Here is a 19,741-nt window from a genome sequence, read left to right as displayed (position 1 = left end):
AGAGACTTTAATATCTAAAACACAAAAATAATGGCATTGGTTTTTTTCCATTATTTTTATTTGGTTCAGAATAGTCTGTGCTCCATAGTTTAATACCAATCTTTCTCAGTAAAGTCTCCATCTTGAGTAGGAGAGCTGCAAATTGCATGAAATACATGACTTTGGTGTCTGCTTCATTTATTTCTTTTTATTTTGTAATGTGAGGGATTGACTGAAAACTTAATAATTTGATGGGCATAGCTGAATCAGCCTAATATGAAAACATGGTTCCCCTACCATATTCTAAATGCTATGCAAAGCAGTTTGTAAATGGTCAGATCCCTAGAACTTTCTCTTAACAGTAATGTTAGCTTTGTCAATAACTTTTCAGAAATGTCTTTTGCTTCCCTTTGTTCAGTCTCCAAATGAAGCATGAAATGAAAGAGAAAGCAAACATACAGGAAGACATAATAGAGGTGTCCTGCTATAACTGGAATCATAAGGGGCAGTGATAAGAATAAGTGAACAGGCAATGCAGTCAAAGGGGAAGTTCATTGGAGTGGGAGGGTGAAGGGGAAGCATGGGATGTGGTCCTTTTTGCCACTTGGCTGCTTGTCCAGGGGCAATTGCTACTTACCAACTTGCTATTCTTTGACACACCACTGGTCCATCTAGTTACCGGCAGAGGTTCTCCAACATCAAGCACTGATAGTTTTTCCTGTCACTGCTGCCTGATATCTCTTAAGTGGAAATGACACGAATCTCTCATATATTTTGTTTGGAAGTGTTTAACAGGAGTGAATGAAATACTGTATGGGGTGAGTGGAAAAATGGTTAAGTTCAAGATGCAGAAATCTGTGGTGAGGAGGAATGAATGAACCAGTGGAGTATTTGAAAGTGGTTGAAAAAAGCAGAGAGTTGTGAATGGGTAAAGGAAAAAAGGAGATGGAAGGGTGATTGGGGGGACAGTAGCATTGCAGTAAGATTGTTCATATCACTGCAGCAGATGAGAGGGGCTGTACGCTAAGGGAATAGAACCAGAAAGCAGTTTAGAGAAGATAGTTTTATAAAACGCTACACCATGCATAGTATAGTATATATTAATTAATTAATTATATTTATATCCTACCTTTCCTCTAAAGAGCACAAGGTGATGTACATGATTGCTTTTTCCTTGTTTTATCCCCACAGCGACCATGGAAGGTAGGGAAGGATGAGAGACTGATTGGCCCAAGGTCACCCAGTGAGTTTATTGTAAATAAAGAGCAATGTGCAGTGATTAACTTGTGGTTTCAGTGGCAATTCTGGGGCACTTGGCATTCCTTCTCTGGAGCTCTGTGCCCTTTTCTGGTCAAAGCTGGAGCCACCAAGCCTAGATGGATTTAAAAGAGCAAGGCAGATCAGGTCCAGCCAGGAAGAAGAGTAGAATAGGATCTGAGGCAAATATCAGGGACAAAAGGGATGTGAAAGTGAAGCCTCTTATACTTTGTGTGCCACAACAGTTTGGCCCCAATGAGCAGGGTTAAGAGTGGGCAAGAATGATTTCTAGCATAATGCTCATGCAATTCACAGTTGTATTTGGCCTTGATTACAGAAGGACTCCAAAGCCCTTTCCAGAGCTGGCTTCATGCTTCAGTAACATTAATTTGGTTTGAGTAGACACAATGCTTTCCTATATTGTGCCTGTTTAACATACATCTAAGCTCTGATTGAATTACCACTGATTGCATTTTTTGTACCACATTGCCATTTAGCTCCCACTTTATATATTGATTTTCCCTAACCCTTGTGTATACAGTACATATTTGCCAACTCAGATCACACTTCCTGCATCTGACAATTATTCTTTCTAAGGTGCCACAGGATTCTGTTCTTGGTGCAACAGACTAACACAACTACCCCTCTGGAAAAATTGGTCTCTGGCATGTCTGTCAGTGAGGGCTTTGGGGTGGAAAGTTACAGGAGGGGGGGAAATCCTCTTATTTGCCTTACTTTCTCCCTGCCCCCCATTTGCTTAATAAATTAATGTTTTAGGTCATGTATGTGTGCTTGGGATAGGGCAGTAGGATAAGAGATGGTCACATCAGAATTTTCAGATCTCCTACCCTTGTGGAAAAAGCACTAGGGATGCAAATGACCCTCCATCTCTTCCTCAACCCCCCAAACAAGTGGAAGCTGATGGTTTTCTTTGCAGGCTGCCAGGGAATGTTGGCAGCAGGGAGCAGCGTGTATGCAAGAGCCCTTAGCCAGCTGGTGCTGGGAGTTAGGCTAAAGAGTTTTGGCAAATGGCCATCTGCCTAGGGACCAAAGATAGGGGAAATTGGATGTATATTCTCTGAGGCCAATCTACCCTTCCAAAGTATTTAAGTGGGGCTGCTTCCTTGCAGCTTGAAGGATCACAAGATGGGGAAAGTAAATTAGCCTCCCAGAGCAAACTTTACTTGACCCCCCCCCCTTTCACATGTGATATGTTCATAGGTCTCTTCTTTTTTATATGAGTATTGAAGATTACTAATGTGAAAATAATACACAGGGCTGTGCAAGGGTAACTCTGGCTCAAAATTCATGTTGAGAATCTTGCCTTCCGTTGTTTTGGGCTTTAAATTTGGGGCTTGAAAATAGATGTGCTTAGAAGTTGGTATGAAGTCTGGAGCCCTATTTACAAACAGAGTTGTACATTCTGTTGTTGCAGCTTCACCCCAATTTTCACATTTTAATACAAGATACTTTTATCTGGAGCTTCATTATATGTTAAGCAGGGCTGATGTGAGTAAAAAACTCAAGGGTGATAGTCAACTAAGTTTTACTTAAGAGTAGACACACTGAAATGAATCTACCTAATGAAGTAATGTTCATTAATATTGGTGGGTCTACTCAGAGTAGTTCAGGGTTCTTGTTCCCATGGGACAAGTATGAGAGCTCATCTCATACTGGGGTGCAAAGTACAACCAATCAAGCAGTGGGAATTGTAATATATAACCTCTTCCTGGATGTTGATTTACACTACTGACAAGAGTGGCATATGCTAGATATTTTAAACTTCTCACTACACTGCATGCTGTGCCATCAGGCCAGAGTTCCTCTTTTTTTTGTTACATTTTGCTACCCAGGGAAGGGAAGCCCTATATTTGTCTAGCTCAGGGATGATTTCTATGGATTAATAAATCCTTCCATGTGTGTGATTCCTTTGTTCCTGTTAAAATCACCATGTGTTAATAAGCTTTTAATTTACACTTATCCTTGCTGACCATAAGAATGTCAGCAAGATAAATGCATGTAAAGGCGGTCATTCTGGTAACTACACAAGAAAGTCCTGAATGACAAATTGCTGGCTGACTGAGAGAGATGCGCCCATTTGCTCTTTCATCCAATGCCACCAACTGTTTCCTATTCTTTTGCTGAGGCAGGTAGGGAGAAATGGTATCTGCTGCTTCAAGCAGAGCAGGATTCAGCTATTACTCTTGTCATGGCAAGTGTAGCACCACCCTCTAGCAAGCATGAGGCGTGGCCAGCTTTCCTCCCAACTTTGAAAACCAGGGAATGGGGAAGGATCATCCCAGAAATGTCCAGGCAATCACTGCCCCCTTCACCTCTCTAAAGTTGGGAGGAAGGCTAGGGATGGTATTGAAGTTGTGTGATTCAAGCCTGTGCTAGAAATTCACCAGGCACATTTTGTGACTGGTGCAGGTCCAATTGCGACCATGTGGAGATCTGTGGATGCCAGGTTGGCAACTTACATCTCCATCTGGGTGGCCCCTCCAGTTATCTTGAGCAGGTAAGCAGAAGAGCTTATTTATTGCATTTATATCCCACCTTTTTCTCCAAAGACTACATGGTTCACCCTCCATCTCAGTCAATCCCTACAATGACCCTTTGAGGTTGGGTTAAGAGGCTGTGACTTGTCCAAGGTCACCCAGTGAGCTTCATGACTGAGTGGGGATTTGAACTCTGATCTCCCAGGTCCACACTCTGACCGCTATACCATACTGGCTTCCTAGAGTACTTCTGCTATTGGGCTGCTGTATAAATTAAATTGGTAAATAAATATTGTGAAAGCAAAACAATGTTTAGAGAAGGATATTAAATATTTTCCTTGGATCTTGAATTTGTTTTATTCTGGACTGTTTTATTTGATGTTTTAATGTGTTGTAAACCACTTTGAGATTTTTAAAAAAATCTCATATGTGTGGTATAGTGGTATAGAAATGTGGTATAGAAATGAAGTTAACAACAACAAACACATGACCATAACCTAGGTTTAAAGTGCAATTTGTCAATTAGCTTGTATATATCTGAGTTTCTAACACTTATCCAAGCCCCCTGGAGTTCTTGGTCCCAGAGGGACAAACCAGCAATAGCTCTTCCTTCCTGCTTATGGACGTCTGTGCTGTTGCCTTCACCAGCTGAATCCCCCACATTCCTGCCTCTCTTTCCCACAAGATAAAGAGGCCTTTACAGTTGTTGCTTGGGAGACAGGCCCGGAGTTCTGCTTCTGAGCAGCTGATAAAGCTGACATGATCCTAAGCACTCTTTTCTGCAAGAAAGAGGTGGTAGGGGTTCCAGCCACTGCTTGATGATGGTGGTCCCCTGCTGAGTAGTGGCTGAAGTTTGCATGTTCCCTGAAGGCGAGGAAGGTGGGGATGTTTCTTGAGCCTTTGCTTGGTGGAAGGGCCAGAGCTCTCTCACTAAGCATTGGCTGAAATTCACAAGCTTCTGGCTTGCAGGAAAGGTTGGGCAGGGGGAGAACTTCTTTTGGTGTTGGGCAGAGGTACTTGCTTCTAACAAGCCAGCAGTGGGGATGGCCCTCGCAATCACAATTTTTGGATTGGCTGACAGTACCAGCCCCAAATCTTAGACAATTTAGAAGCCATTAGTCCTAAAAAGGCTGCTGTTACTTCTAGGAATGGATTTCACTGGTCAATTCTTGCTCTGGCTGTGCAGGAAGAAATTAGATTTCATTCTCTTGGACCACTCTTAACTAATTTTAAATGAGAAGTAAAACTGTTATCATCCAGTGTAAAGAATATGCAAACTGCCAGCAGGGGTCTTAGGCAGAACAGTGCAGAACTAGGGAAAGAACTCTGCTGTGCATGGTGCTTTAGAAATTCTGGCTTCCATATTGTTGAATTCACAAGACTGCATTTGCTGTTGCATGTAAAGAGAGTCAAACACTTGTAAAAAAAAAAGTAAAATCCTTGACTGTGGCCTGTGAAGTTATGTCTGGCCAGCAGAATAATCTCTTATTTAAAAATCTTTGTTTCTAGTCTAAATATTATTAAAGCAATTGGAGAAAAAAACCGCAGTACTCCTCTAATAATCCATTATGCTTTTTCTGTGAGCATGATGAAGGGACAGTAGTGATATCTTGTATGCTGGGTAGAAGAGGTTGTTGACTGGATGTAGAAAGTGAGAGAAAAGCTTTTACAGTTAGGTAGATTAAAAGTCAAAAGTACATAAAGCTAAAGGATGTGTTGGTTTTTTGCTCCCCACCCCCTTCAAATCTAGAAGATTAAGACACAGTCTGCCAAAGCAATTACCACTTCATGTGAAGGTAAAGGCAACGATTACCTAGGATCTGCAGATTTGTTTCATCCATGTCAATTAGGTTTTTGCATAGGGATGTGCGGGTGATTACATGATGTCAGCAGAGAGCTGGGGTGGTATAGTGACTAAGAGACTGAGCTACAAATCAGGAAGCCCTTTATTCAAATCTTGAATTTTGATGGCTTTAGGCAAGTCACATTCTCTCAGCCTTAGCCCCTAACCACAACATGGGGTAATAATGCTGTTTTACTTTACAGGGAGTCTATAAAAATATCTGTATTCAAGGTGTGTATATAAAGATGAAACTGTTTGAATGCTTTGCTATATAATATATTTTTAGAAGAGACTGAATATGTTTTCAGTAAGAGGCTATGTGTGTTTCGCTTTTCTCATTCTCTCTTTCTTGTAATAAGGGAAGCTGAATTCTACAACTTCTATAAATTATGAATATTCAGCAGATATGCATGATTCCTCTTACTGTACTTTGCATAATTCTGCGATTTTTACTCTTCTGCATAACTTACATTGTTTTTTGTTTATCATGGAGAAGGCACAAAGCTTTACAGTGTGCTGAAGTGCTGTTCTCTTAACTACTGGAAATCGTATTCTGCAATTCCTCTAGCTTCCGACATTTCAACAAGCAACACCCACACATTTCTAAGCATATCTTTGCAACATTAATGCTTTTTTAAATAAAAAACTCTGTGTACATGTTCATCACATATGATTATTAATATGTGTGACTTATGTTGCATATACTGAAGTGTGTGCATTTGGCACATGTAGCTGTGTACATAGGATTTATGTGCAATGTATGTGAAGGATGTTCTTAAAATGCGAAGTTGATATGATCCTTAAAGGCTATACAGCATCTATATTAGATGTTTGTCATCAATAGGATCTTAGTGAAGGTGGAAGTGATGCTGATGCGAATCTCTTGGAAGAATTCAAAGACACTCATGGAGTTAATGTAACTCATGTCCTGCTCTGTGGCCGAATGAATTAATTTACACAATTCCTGATAAACATCTATCCTGTTTTCACACAATCATTTATATGAAATCTTACCACCTGCTAAGGTCACATTCCTACATGTATGTATAATATATATGCATTCCATATATACATTTTGGTGTGAAGTTCTTCATTTTGAATAATCATTACGGAAGTAACAAAGGCAGTTTATCTCTTGATGAACAGAGCCAAAAGTTTAAAAATTGCTTTACCCAAAGGAGCCAACATACATACATACATACTAAGAACAGTGAAGTCAGACTTCAACTGTAAAACTATTAGATTTAAAAGATAGGCCCACTCTCATGTCAGGATTGTGTGTGTATCTGGGGCTGTGAGCACACTTACAAAGCACTGTCTTTAGTCACACTAGTATTCTGCTTTTGTTCCAAGGGACTCAGGATGACATACATGGGGGAATTATCCCAAACAACACTGTAAATTAAGTTAGGTTGTGAGTGAGCTTTATGACAGTGGGACCCATGTCTTTGGTCCAAAGCCAACCTGTGTCTACTACACTATGTTGGCAAGGCCCTCTCTCCCCCCCCCCCATATGTAATCAGTTGTTTTGATAATTAGCGTATTTTTCCATTTATAAGATGCCCCCATGTATAAGATGCCCCCTACTTTTGGAGACCCCATATTTAGAAAATGGACACATGCACTATCCGTGTATAAGACGCCCCCAGATTTTTAACCTTATTTTAAAGTAAAAAAACCTAGTCTTATACGGTACCTATGCGTGCTGGATTAGAATGTTGATTCCCTTGTATCCTATTTGCTAATACTGAAGTAAAAACTGAGGCCCCACCTGCTCATACATGTCTTGTAGTGTACTTGCTGCTCCTAAGCAGCAAAGGAGAGTGGGAGTTGGCACCTGCTGCAGGTGTTCTGTAGCTTTGTTGTTTTATCTATTTCTCAGGTGTAGCATCTTTATTAGTATGAAGTTGTGACTGCTGTCCCACTTTATACATATTGTAAATCTCTTTTTGAAGCATACAACGCAAACTTTGTAATAGTTTCTTATTGAGAATAACTAGAGTTTGACTACATATCCTGTCTAGATGCTTTGTTGTGCAGTAGTCATTGGAACATGTTTTGCAATTTCCCTTTAGATTATAAGTTAGCAAGAGATAAATCCATCTGCTGAAGGGAAAGCTTGCCACATTGACTGACTCCTCATCCCCCTAGCAAGCCTATGGTATCTCTCAATGCACCCTGACGCACTGCCGCCATCTATAAATGAGTGAAGTCTTGGCCTTTGGTTTGGTGAGTGGGTTGGACTGCCTGTGGAGTTGTTACTGGGTGGATTGTATTAAATTGCCTGAAGTGCTGGGGAAGCACCACATGGCCTGTGTGGAGAAAGCTTCACATATGCTGTACCCACTCAGTGCCACAGTTTTTCCTAACTTCATATATATGCAGTGATGGACACCAAGCTGCTAGTAAATGATGAGGAACAGGATCTTGGGATTGTGATGGAGAGCTTCGGGACCATCCGTTGTACTGCAGCTGTGAAAAAGGCAAATTCCATGTTGGAGATCAGCAGGAAAGAGACAAAAATTAAAGCCCCTTGTGATCTTGATGTGTCTGTACAAATCTATGGTGCAGCCATAGAGCTGGAACAACTCCATGAGGAAAAGTTTGAACGCTAGGTTCTATTTAGTTTAGAAAAAAAGGTGAGTTAGTGGGGGATGATAGAAGTGTATAATGTTATGCATGGTGTGGAAATTTTGTCTCTCATCATACTAGTACCAATTGCTACTAGTCCTGGTAGCTAAACATTGCTTCCTGAATCAGAGGTGGCATGCCTTTGAATCCCAGTTGCTGAGAAATAACAATGAGAATGGGACTTGCTCTCATGTCCTGCTTTTGGCCTTCCCATAGGCACCTGGTTGGCCACCTTGGGAAACACTGTGGTAGCCTAGAAATACAGTTGATGTGGTCCAGCAGTGTTCTTATTTTCATGGTCTTCAGAAAATATATGAAAGGAAAGAACCTTTTCTACCCGTTTGCATGTTAGTTCTTTGAATGTGAGTGTGTAAGTGTATCAAAATTTGTGAATTTATTCCACTTGATACAGAAGACTGAGTAATCTGAGGCAAGTGAGAAGCAAGAATAGTAGCACAAAGCTCTTACTACAACTTTGTAAGACCAATATTATAGCAGATTACTAGTTTGAGTCATATACCTAAAGGTGTTCTGTATTCTGTGCAGCTTGAAAGAACCAGGGATAAGTCCAGTAATTTCTTGCAGCTGCCTTTGCCATCTACTCCACATCACTGAGAACACATTATGACACAACACGTTCTGAGAAGCAAACCTAGGCTCATATTCCCTGGCTTGGCTAGCATTCCAATCCTCACTTTTCTGGAAAGGAAACAGGCTGACTGGCTCACATGCAGTCTCTCATGTGAAACCCAGGCAAAAACAGTGTTTCTTGACAGACATTTGAGACCTCTTGTATGAAGTTTGGAAGGAAAGGACTAAGCTGCTTGGTTTCTGCTCTTCAGTGGCTAGGGAACACTCCAGGAGCAGTAGAAGGGGTTCTAGGACTCAGAGGGCTTTCTGACTAGTCTCTAAAGGGCTGTAATGGAGCATTTTATTCTGTGCCACAAAGTAATCCTATTTCCATTGTGAACTTGTGTAGGTACCCAATCTCCCTCTTTTTATAGTGTGTGTTCATTACAGGTGACTAGACAAATGGCTATGTAAAGCCAGGGTATGCAATAAGAGATAACTGGCTAAGTAAAGCAATTGGGAGATATTTTAGGGTTTATGAGTCTTCAGTGTGATGAATTGGACTCAAAAGACCAGGACCAGCCTAGATTCTGTGCTGAACTGTGCTGAGCTTTGAAGATGATAATGCAGCACATTACACAAGGAAAAGCTAAAGGAACTCTGTTTGTTTTAGCCTACATGATGCAATGTGTGTGTGCATGTGTACATCAAAAATTTCCAAAAGATTTAATTATCAAAGAAGGGGGACAGGTCATTAAACCATTAGCCTAAAATACAAGGTTAGATAATAGGGGAAATGGCCAGTTTTCATATTCTAGGTGCATATATGCACGCGCACCCCCATACCCCACAGTGAAATTTATTTACTACCAAATTTACCCGTATTTTTCGCTCTATAACATGCACCCGACCATAACACGCACATAGTTTTTAGAGGAGGAAAACAAGAAAAAAATATATTCTAAACGAAACAGTGGATGTATGATTTTTGTGGCTCATGCTGTGGCCACAGACATGTGATCTGACGGTGAGTTTGAGGTAGCCCAATGCAAAAATCCTGAGGATCCATGTGGATCCATGCTGTGTAACCACGTTTTTGCACCACTGCGGACCCAGGCAACAGTGGGTATGTGATTTTTTTGGTGCAAGCTGTAGCCATGGACATGCTATGTGATCTGATGGTGAATTTGGGGTGACCCAGTGCAAAAATCCTGAGGATCCATGTGGATCCGTGCTTTGTAACCACGTTTTAAGTGGGGAGGGAAGGAAAAGCACTCAAGGGACAAGGAACACGCATGGGGTGGGTGGAGAAGGATGCTGTTAATAATGCAGAAGAGGGGTATAAGAGGAGAAGGCTCCTCTCCTCTCCCGCTTTGCTCCTTTAAAGCAAGCAGGCTCTGCTTCTCTCCCTCCTCCCCACTCAGCTTTGCTATTTCAAAGCGAGCCACGGAAGAGGGAAGGAAGGGGAAGCATGATCCTCTGCTCACGACTGCAGCAGATCCCCCCGCCATCCGTAGGCATTCGCTCCATAACACGCACAGACATTTCCCCTTACTTTCTAGGATGAAAAAAGTGAGTGTTACGGTGCAAAAAATACGGTAACTATGCAAATTGTTTTAAGTTGTTTTTCAAAAACCAAGTTCAATTTAGTTTGAAAAAAGAGCTGCTTAATGGGCTACCTTTGAAGGTGACCCGGAAACTACAACTAATCCAGAATGCGGCAGCTAGATTGGTAACTGGGAGTGGCTGCCAAGACCATATAACACCGATCCTGAAAGACCTACATTGGCTCCCATTATGTTTCTGAGCACAATTCAAAGTGTTGGTGCTGACCTTTAAAGCCCTAAACGGCCTCGGCCCAGTACACCTGAAGGAGCTGCTCTACCTCCATTGTTCTGCCCAGACACTGAGGTCCAGCGCCCAGGGCCTTTTGACGGTTCCCTTGCTGCGAGAAGCAAGGCTACAGGGAACCAGGCAGAGAGTCTTCTCGGTAGTGGCGCCCACCCTGTGGAACACCTTCCCATCAGATGTCAAAGAGATAAACAACTACCTGACATTTAGAAGACATCTGAAGGCAGCCCTGTTTAGGGAAGTTTTTAATGTGTGACATTTTAATGTATTTTTAGTCCTTGTTGGAAGCCGCCCAGAGTGGCTGGGTACAAAATAATAATAATAATAATAATAATAATAATAATAATAATAATAATATCCAAAGTGCAAGAAAATGTGTGCATATGCATGCATCAAGATACAGTTTCCTTTCAAGCAACTCTTACAATAATTAATCAGTGGTCCTTCTATAGTAAATAATAGCTAATTTCTTGTAGAGGAAACTTTAGAAAATCCAGGTACCCTTACTCATTTTTGTGGAATGAAAACACCAGCAAGCCTGTTTTTCATTGTAAATGGCCTTCTCTTATTGCCAAGTCTTCTTACGTAAAATCAGTTGTGAAATGTTGTGAAAAATAGCAAAAATAAAACATCCTGAGTCTCTTACAATTCCTGCTCTTATGCTTGTCACTGTTGTACAACTGCTTCTCTTCAGCAGCTGTAAATGATCAAACATGCATGTGAATGATGAAGGTATGAATACAGGAATTTAACAGACAGCCATGTTAATTCTTTTCCTTTGAAATATAGAGAAAACATAATCTGTCAAATAGGGAAGGAAGGAAAATATCATTGGAGAAAGGAATGTTCTCTCCTATCTCCCTAAGAGTGATTGAGACAAATCCTAGTAAAAACTAGCCAGGATCTCATTTTTCAAGATCTTTTCAGGGTATTTGTTGCTGATACATGCACATGCTTTTTCTGGACTCTTAAGTGATTGAAAGTAACAGGCAGGTCATATCCCTTCATTTCTGTATTGCTTCTTGCTGCATGTTGTTTGCTGCTGCATTATGCCAAGTCCTTTAAAATAATTTTTGAATATATTCATTCTTGCCTTATTTGGCGTTTTTGGTGACAAGTATTACATATAAGCTCTTCTGCTGTTGCTATGCAACTGTTAAATCTAATATTTAATATTAATAAAAATCAAGTGGCATTACCATTGGTGAGAACAGTGAACAAGGTAGGATTCTATACTGTCCAGGCTGTGTAACCCACTTGGCAGACATTGTGAATTTTCTATTGCATTCTTAGCAAACTCCATGGGACATGAATCATTGGTAATTACTATTACAGATATTGTAAGAGGTTTGGGTGTGTTTTTTAAAGCATTCAGCCTTGCACAGAACTAAACTGACTGTAATCTTAAGTAGTAACATTTAGATACTAACTACACATTACATGCTTTTGTATCCAAGCTTTTTGTCTACCCCACCCAGTTTTTCCAGTTTATATTCTTGAGAAATTAAAAACCTAGCAAAAGCTGCTGATTTCATGTATACATTTTTGAGGGGAGGGGAGTCCATGGATTTAGAAGAAAAACAAACAAAAAGTCATATAGGAATATCTAATTTTGGATGGTCTGATGCAGCATACCAACTAAAGCTTCTGATAGCAATGGTACAGAAAGAGATGTAGGAAAACAATAGAAATCCCAGATAACGGATAAAATAACATCAGCAGAATACATTATCCATTTATCCTGTTAACATTACAATTATGGGGAAGGGAATGGTTTTAAAAAATATCCCTGGGTATATTTCAGCTTATCCCATTTTTATATTGCCTGCTATTCTATCAGGGAAAGAATCAGCAATATGAAGATAGAGAGGTTAAGGACCTATACAGGTTAGGAGACTAATATACCTGAACAAACAAAAAACCAGGATAGCCATTTAAATAACAATTGTAAAATATAAAGTAGCTGACTACAAATTAGTTTTACCTCTGACATTAAAGTAAGAGCAGATGCAGTCAGACTTGTAATAGAATATGAACAACTACTAAGCATATAGGGATGGTTTCATATATAGAAGAATAGTAAAATAATCTACGACACAACAGAAGGTATAGTGGCTATAGGGAGAAAAGACATGGGGGATCAACTACAAGGAGAACAATGGGAATCTATGGACTAAAAGACCCTTTAAATCTGTGTCAACAAAGATTAGAATGCAGTCAAAATCACAGATGATATTTAACACCATTAGAAATACGCCACATATACAGTTTGCCAAGCCCTCAGTGTTACAGAGGATGCCTAGAAGTGGCAATGTTCTAACACATGTGATGGAAAAAAACAATTTCTGGCAATTTGAAAAACACTTTCTGGCATTTTTTTTCTGTGTGTAAAAATATTACGGCAATGCATAGATGTACACCCAAACTACCATGTGATTTGAAGGGCAGAACAAAACTATGCCATACAAAGAAATGTTACTGTTTATCTCACCAGCAAGTTGTAGATCATTGTGAGAAACTGGAAGACATAAGTAAATCTTGCTAGAACAATGGTATTGCAAGCTTTGGAAAGCAGACTATTGGCAAAGCTAACAAAACCACTGATTGAGGCAGGAAAATAAACAAAAATGATTTTTATTGAATTGTGGAAGTAGTTTATAATTTAGAGTAACATAGGAAGTCACCATGGAATAATGAACAGGAAAAAAATTACATGCGTGTGTAAGTAGAACTTAATAATATTTGGCCTGCTTTGTATATAATGTAAAGCCATGCTTTGTTTAGCCTAGGTATGGTTTGTTGGCACGGATGGCGCTGTGGTCTAAACCACTGAGCCTAGGGCTTGCTGATTGGAAGGTCGGCAGTTCAAATCCCCGCGACGGGGTGAACGCTAATTTCTTGGTCCCAGCTCCTGCCAACCTAGCAGTTCAAAAGCACGTCAAAGTGCAAGTAGATAAATAGGTACCGTTCCGGCGGGAAAGTAAATGGCATTTCCATGCACTGCTCTGGTTTTGCCAGAAGTGGCTTAGTCATGCTGGCCACATGACCTGGAAAAACTGTCTGCAGACAAGCGTCGGCTCCCTTGGCCAGTAAAGCAAGATGAGCGCCGCAACCCCAGAGTCATTCACGACTGGACTTAACTGTCAGGGGTCCTTTACCTTTATGGTTTGCTGAACTTGCAGACCCAACCCAAGAGACTAAACATGGTTTCTTTTCTGGCTATGCTTTGATACTACGTCCATACTCTATAGCCTCACTTAACAATGCTTTGTTTTGCCACCCCACCTCACTCAGCAAGTTAAAAAGGCATGAGGCAAGAGCAGGTGGAGAAACAGGCCATGACTTGTTTGCTTTTGTGTGAAACAGTTCATACATAAATGCAAATAGATAGAAAGATAGAAAAATAGAAAAATAGTTTGTTGAACAAAGCATGGTTGAAACAAACCATGGTTTAGTGTTATATGCAGACACAGCCATTCTCTTGTGGAAAGAGTTAAACAAAATATAGCAGCAAAATACATTATTGACTTATTGTTGTTGTAAAGCAAATACAAATATTTATATAACATCTACATGTTACATGCATATGTGCAAGAGTGCCCAGCACTTTTTTCTTCAAAAATAAATAATTGCCATTTGCAGGAAGGGACGTTTCTCTGCATGCCATTTCTGCATTTCACAGATACTTCTCTAGCTTTTATTTTTTATAATAATAAAGCAAACGGTTCTCTGTTGCAAACATGTGCATAATATACAGATAATCTTTTAGAATTTTAACTTTTTCTTAGTAATGATGTTTCCCCAGACTTGACTGTGACATATTTCTGTCAGTTTTGCTTTGTAACTTTTAAAAGTTAGCAGAGTAACTGTAAGATAATGATGTCCAGCTGCATCCATTGGCTTATTGTGTGCTCATTGCATTACACACATGTATATTTATTACACTTCCCCCTTCTTTTCTCTGTATTTTTGTCTCTTCTGTGTTTGTGCTTCACCCTGGTAGATTTGTTGTTAGCTGATCAACATTGATCAAGAGATGCTTCTGTTAGCAGTTTTAATCCACAGTGGCAATTTCAACCTCTTACTAACATTAAATGATAGAAGTGTGTTTTAAGTTTTACATCTGATAGCTAATGTCTGTAACACATCCAAATTTGCAATATGGTTCTTGTGTATACTTTATAAATGAAAGTACAACCACTGGGTTGTGAAGCTTGCTGGAGAGAGTCATGCATCTCTAAAGCAAAATTGCCCTATATTACACTCTATTGTTGCTCCAAAAATAGCTGTTGCATTGCTTTTTTTCAAGGCTTTCTTGAAAAAAATTCATTTTCTTTCTTGACTTCAAATATTGTAGTAAAAGTAGAAATTATACAAGTACAATACTGATAAGTATATGTAGAGATTATACTATAAAATCCCAAAAATGTGTCTTATTTTTCAGAGTAAACTCTGGCAGAATTAACAAATGTCTCCTAAAATGTCCCTGGTATATTTTCTAGAATGTGCCCCTTTCCTTATGGTATGGGTAACGGGTAGCTAGTTTGGCTATCTCTTTAGCTGCAAGCCATGATTTAGATTAACACTGAATTTACATTTACAAATAGTGGCAATAATTGGGTGGTGGTGGTAGAATCTTTTAGAACACAAACACACTGCACTCTTTAAAAAGGCATAGAAAATCTCTGTAATAAACAAGCTCATACACAATGCATGCACACTATATTTTGCTGTTTCCTTTGCACCTTAGAGGCTTTCCTTTTTCTAAGAAATACTAAGGCTTGAAGTTCAAAATCTTTGCTTTAAAATATGATCTATAAGATGAGGTAAAAATACATATTTTTAATAACCTAAAAAGAGTGGTAGATTTTTGTGGAAAAAATAAATTGCATTGATACACAAACATTTCCATTTTTTCTACCATATATTTCTTAATTATTAATATAGTTATTTAGTGTAACTCTTAAAGATAATATACATAAAGGCTCATTTCTCCTCCCCCAATTTATTTGTCATGATTGACCAGGAGGCCTTGAGTTCATTGCATAAAAGCATCCAAGGAACAGATGAATAAAGAACCATTTTCAATATTCTGACAGTAACATATATTATAGAGAAAGCTAACTATTCTTTCTTTGCTTTTAGGATTTGAAAGTATTCTAGAAGGGCTGTTTGGACCTGAATTATTAAAAGATCTGAGTTTGTTTAAAGGTATTACATCTCCCCCCCTTTTTTTGCCTTGATCTGCATTTCTAATGACAAAATCAACCTCTGCTCTGCCTCTAGAAAATGTATGTTACCTTGGTGATTTGTGCTTTTTCCCTCCCCCCAGGCAATGCTCACAGTTAGTTTCATATTGGCTAAAATTACTAATGAGCATGCCTTCATCTCTGTATAACTGGCAGTGGTTTTGGTGTTGCTTAGGAAAATCAGCTTTGTGTGTAGGCAAATATTATACTTTTGTAACATTGGAATTAAAAGCATGACAAAATTCAAATTTGTGTTTTCTGAATTTCACCAAGTGTCTTCTAAATCATGTAGTGAATTGGGAATGAGCTTTAGCCATAAGCAAGTTGTGGTCTTTATAGATATGAAGTAACAGCTTCTTCTTCTTCACAGACTTTGAGCCTGAAGGTGTCTCTGATTGGTCTTTTGATGAAAATTGTCTTTTCTGCTGTTTGAGACGAGAGAAAGTGAAGGTAACAAAGCAAATATGCTCAGTTTTTTTAAAAAAAGGATTCGGGTTTTTATCTGGCTTTAGTTTGGCAAAATAGTAATGGGTAGAGGAACCTACATTTGCTTCCTTAAAGTAAAAGGACATCGAACAAAGGAAAAAGAAAATGAAAATTGGGCAGTGGAGGTCTCATTTCCTATTTAGAGGAATCTATATTGTCAAGGGGTGCTTAAATTCTATGTTGTATGTGAAGGCAAATGGTACTCAATTCCTTCAGTGGTTGCCAACTGTGAGGTTCAGTCTATAGGAGCTACCTAGCATGTCACTTTGTCTGTGATTGCAATATAGAGTCATTTTTCCTATGTGCACTCTGTGGAGATCTATTGCTTTCTTTGCAATGAAGTTGTGCCATAAGAACAACTGAAAGCTATATCTGCCAGAATCTAACTTCATTGCTTGCTTGTGGTTCTTGTATAAGTATCTAGCATGTGGGTAGAGTTCAGTCTGATGGCAGCTGTTTCATTCTCTGCACACATTAATCCACAATTACCAATAGATATTATTAGCTTTGCACCTTCTTTTCTTGGCATAGTGGACTGTGTACTACATTCACAAGCTTTTCTACTAATCTTTAAATAAGCTATGCACCTTTGTCAGTAAACTCAGGAGATACTGCAGTTACTTGCGGAGTCCAATGTCTAGAGGAGCGACAAGTGCCTTGCTGTTTTGGGAAGTATCTGCACACTGTACACACTACCACTGTCCTTTTTTGTATCATTATTAAAGCGGGAAGAAGAAAGTATTTTGTAATTTAGGCAGATCAGAATGTGGACTGCTTGGAAAGCAGATGTTAGTGACCCTAATTTTAAGTGTAGGAACAGCACTATGCTTATGGCACTTCTCACCTCACTGCAAGTTCTCTACCTAATTCATTCTTGTTTCCATTCTGAATCCATATATGGCTATTATAGCATTAGGCAGGCACTTGAGCTGATGCATGTAGGGTACATATCCTTAAGCCTAGGGTCCAAAGTGTGGGGACTGTGGTGCCCTCAGACACCTCCTTGGTGCCTGCCAAGACCCGCTGCCCTGCCTAATATTTAATTTTTAAAAATCTGATAATTGTTTTGTTTTGGGGAAAGTTGCCTGCTTTTTCTTTGGCCTGCATTTTGTTTGTTTTGGTGTGTGTGTGTTTCTGTGTCCATGTTTGGCCTGTTTTTGGAGGGTCCTGGGCATTGCCTGTTCTTCTGTGAAATGGTCCTGCGGCTCATAAAGTTTGGAGACCCCTGTTTTATGTCCTTATGCAGTGAATATTAATCTGTTTTCAGGAAGATGGATATGAATTTGCAGTGCCCCTGTGGGTGGTGCTGTGGTGTAAACCACAAAGCCTAGGGCTTGCTGATCAGAAGGTCAGCAGCTCGAATCCCCATGATGGGGTGAACTCCCGTTGCTCGGTCCCTGCTCCTGCCAACCTAGCAGTTCGAAAGCATGTGCAAGTAGATAAATAGGTACCGCTCTGGTGGGAAGGTAAACGGTGTTTCCGTGCGCTGCTCTAGTTTGCCAGAAGCGACTTAGTCATGCTGGCCACATGACCCGGAAGCTGTACGCCGGCTCCCTTGGCCAGTAAAGCAAGATGAGCGCCGCAACCCCAGAGTCATCCGCGACTGAACCTAATGGTCAGGGGTCCCTTTACCTTTATCTTTACTCAGTCATGCTGAAGGTATTGAACATTTTGTCTGTTAGCTCAGTTCTAAAGTTGCAGATTGTTTTTGTCCTGTGAAAAATAAATGCTAGATAAAATAAATTTAAGCTAGGTTGATATGTTACATGACTAGTGATACTATGCAGTTGCCATCCTAAGTTATGATTGCAATTCTCTTTTGAGCTTTGTTAAATGTATTTTCTCTCAGGTGATGGAGAGACTATTCAACTTAGAGACAAAAGCTCTAACAAGCATAACTTTGGGACAACATCCAATATATTCATCTGCTTGCAGAATAGGATATCTGATTTCTTTTCTCCCCCTACTGCCTCTGTGTGCCCCCAGTATTTGCTCTGGAGAGTGTCTCAATCCTCTGAAACAGATTGGAGGTTTATAAGAGGTTGCAGGGGGAGGAGAGAAAGGAGAAGCCCTCTTGTGTGAGCACTGCATTGGATATCACTGTTAGATAATAAGACATTTGAGGAAAATCTGGAGGGATGAATGTCCTGATAAGAAAGGTGTATTTTTTCAGAATGTACATTAAAAAGTTTAAAAAATAGAAATATATTTGGTAGGAGCTCTATAATTCGTTTTGTATTTTAGATGAGCACAGAACACTTATTTTAAGGACTGGGTGACAGTGAACAAATTGAAACTGAACCCAGACAAGACAGTAGTGATCATTTGGAAGGCAGAACAGGGAGTAGGGATTCAGGCTGTGCTGAATGGGGGTAACACTTCATTGAAGACACAGGTTTGCAGTTTGGGTGTGCTCTTGAACTTAGCCCTGGGCCTGGATGCCCAGGTCTCTGTGGGGGCAAGAAGTTCATTTGCACAGTTCAAGATTGTGTGCCAACTGTACCCCTTGAACACTGGCCACAGTGACATACTCCTTAGTTACATCCCATTTGGAGTTCTGTAACACACACTACACTTTGCTCAGAAACTTCAACTGGCTCAAAGAGCTGTGGCCAGATTGGGGCCCAGGGTTGGTTATAGGAAGCATATGTCTCCCTTGCTATAACAGCTCCGCTGGCTACCAGTCTGTTTCCAGGCACAATTCAGAGTGCTGGTTACAACCTATAAAGCCCTATAGGGCCTAGGTCCAAGCTATCTGAAAGACCGTATTCCCTCATATGAACCTTCCAGGGTTCATATGAGAACTTCAGAGGAGGCTCTTCTCTCAGTTCTGCCACCTTCAGTCGTGCTTGGTAGGGAGCCTTCTCAGTGGCTGCTCCCAGAGTTTGGAATCCCCTCCTTAGAGAAGCTACATTGGCTCGCTCCTTGTTGTATTTCTGCCTGCAGGTGAAGAGTTCCTTGCTTCAACATGTTTTTGTGAACTGACTGTTTTAATGAAAGAGCTGATGCTGTGTTGTAATTATTGGTATGATTTTAACAGATTCTATATATGTATATAGTTTTAATTCTATTGATGTTTCATTTTTTTAAATGATTGTTATGTTTTTAGCAGTTCTTACTTTTATCTGTAAGCTGCCTTGAGTTCCGTCAGAGAAAAAGGCAGGGGATAAATCAATAAATACTAACATCAAGGTATCATTCTTTCTCTTTGTCAGATACAAAATATCAAAACTCTCAAAAAATTCTATTTGGCCTTATTATCTATATTCATTTTACACATTTTATGGGGAAACTGTTTTTGTTAATTGGAATTTTATTTACAACATAACACAACCCCCCACCCAAACCCCACAGTGAACATAACATACAACAATACA

The 19,741-nt window shown here is 39.8% G+C and overlaps 1 protein-coding gene across 5 annotated transcripts in view; it reads left to right on the top strand.

Moving 5' to 3' along the window:
• LCOR (ligand dependent nuclear receptor corepressor) overlaps nt 1-19,741 on the top strand; it is a 53,266-nt gene that overhangs the window by 8,074 nt on the left and 25,451 nt on the right. For 4 of the 5 annotated variants that reach the window (XM_083443840.1, XM_083443841.1, XM_083443839.1 and 1 more), the window contains 2 exons: nt 15,775-15,840; nt 16,249-16,328. Coding sequence is in view for 1 of the 5 variants with exons in the window: in XM_083443839.1 (XP_083299965.1) it covers nt 15,775-15,840; nt 16,249-16,328 (146 nt within the window). In the remaining 4 variants the exon portion in view is untranslated. Of the gene's footprint in view, nt 1-1,170; nt 1,183-3,666; nt 3,755-15,774; nt 15,841-16,248; nt 16,329-19,741 lie in introns of all 5 variants that reach the window. The other variant, XM_083443842.1, reaches the window with a different exon arrangement.

This window comes from Podarcis tiliguerta (genome assembly GCF_965153285.1).
Source record: "Podarcis tiliguerta genome assembly, chromosome: 5".
NCBI lineage: Eukaryota > Metazoa > Chordata > Lepidosauria > Squamata > Lacertidae > Podarcis > Podarcis tiliguerta.
Note: the sequence above shows the minus strand (reverse complement) of the source record. Positions and strands in the feature narration are given on the sequence as shown.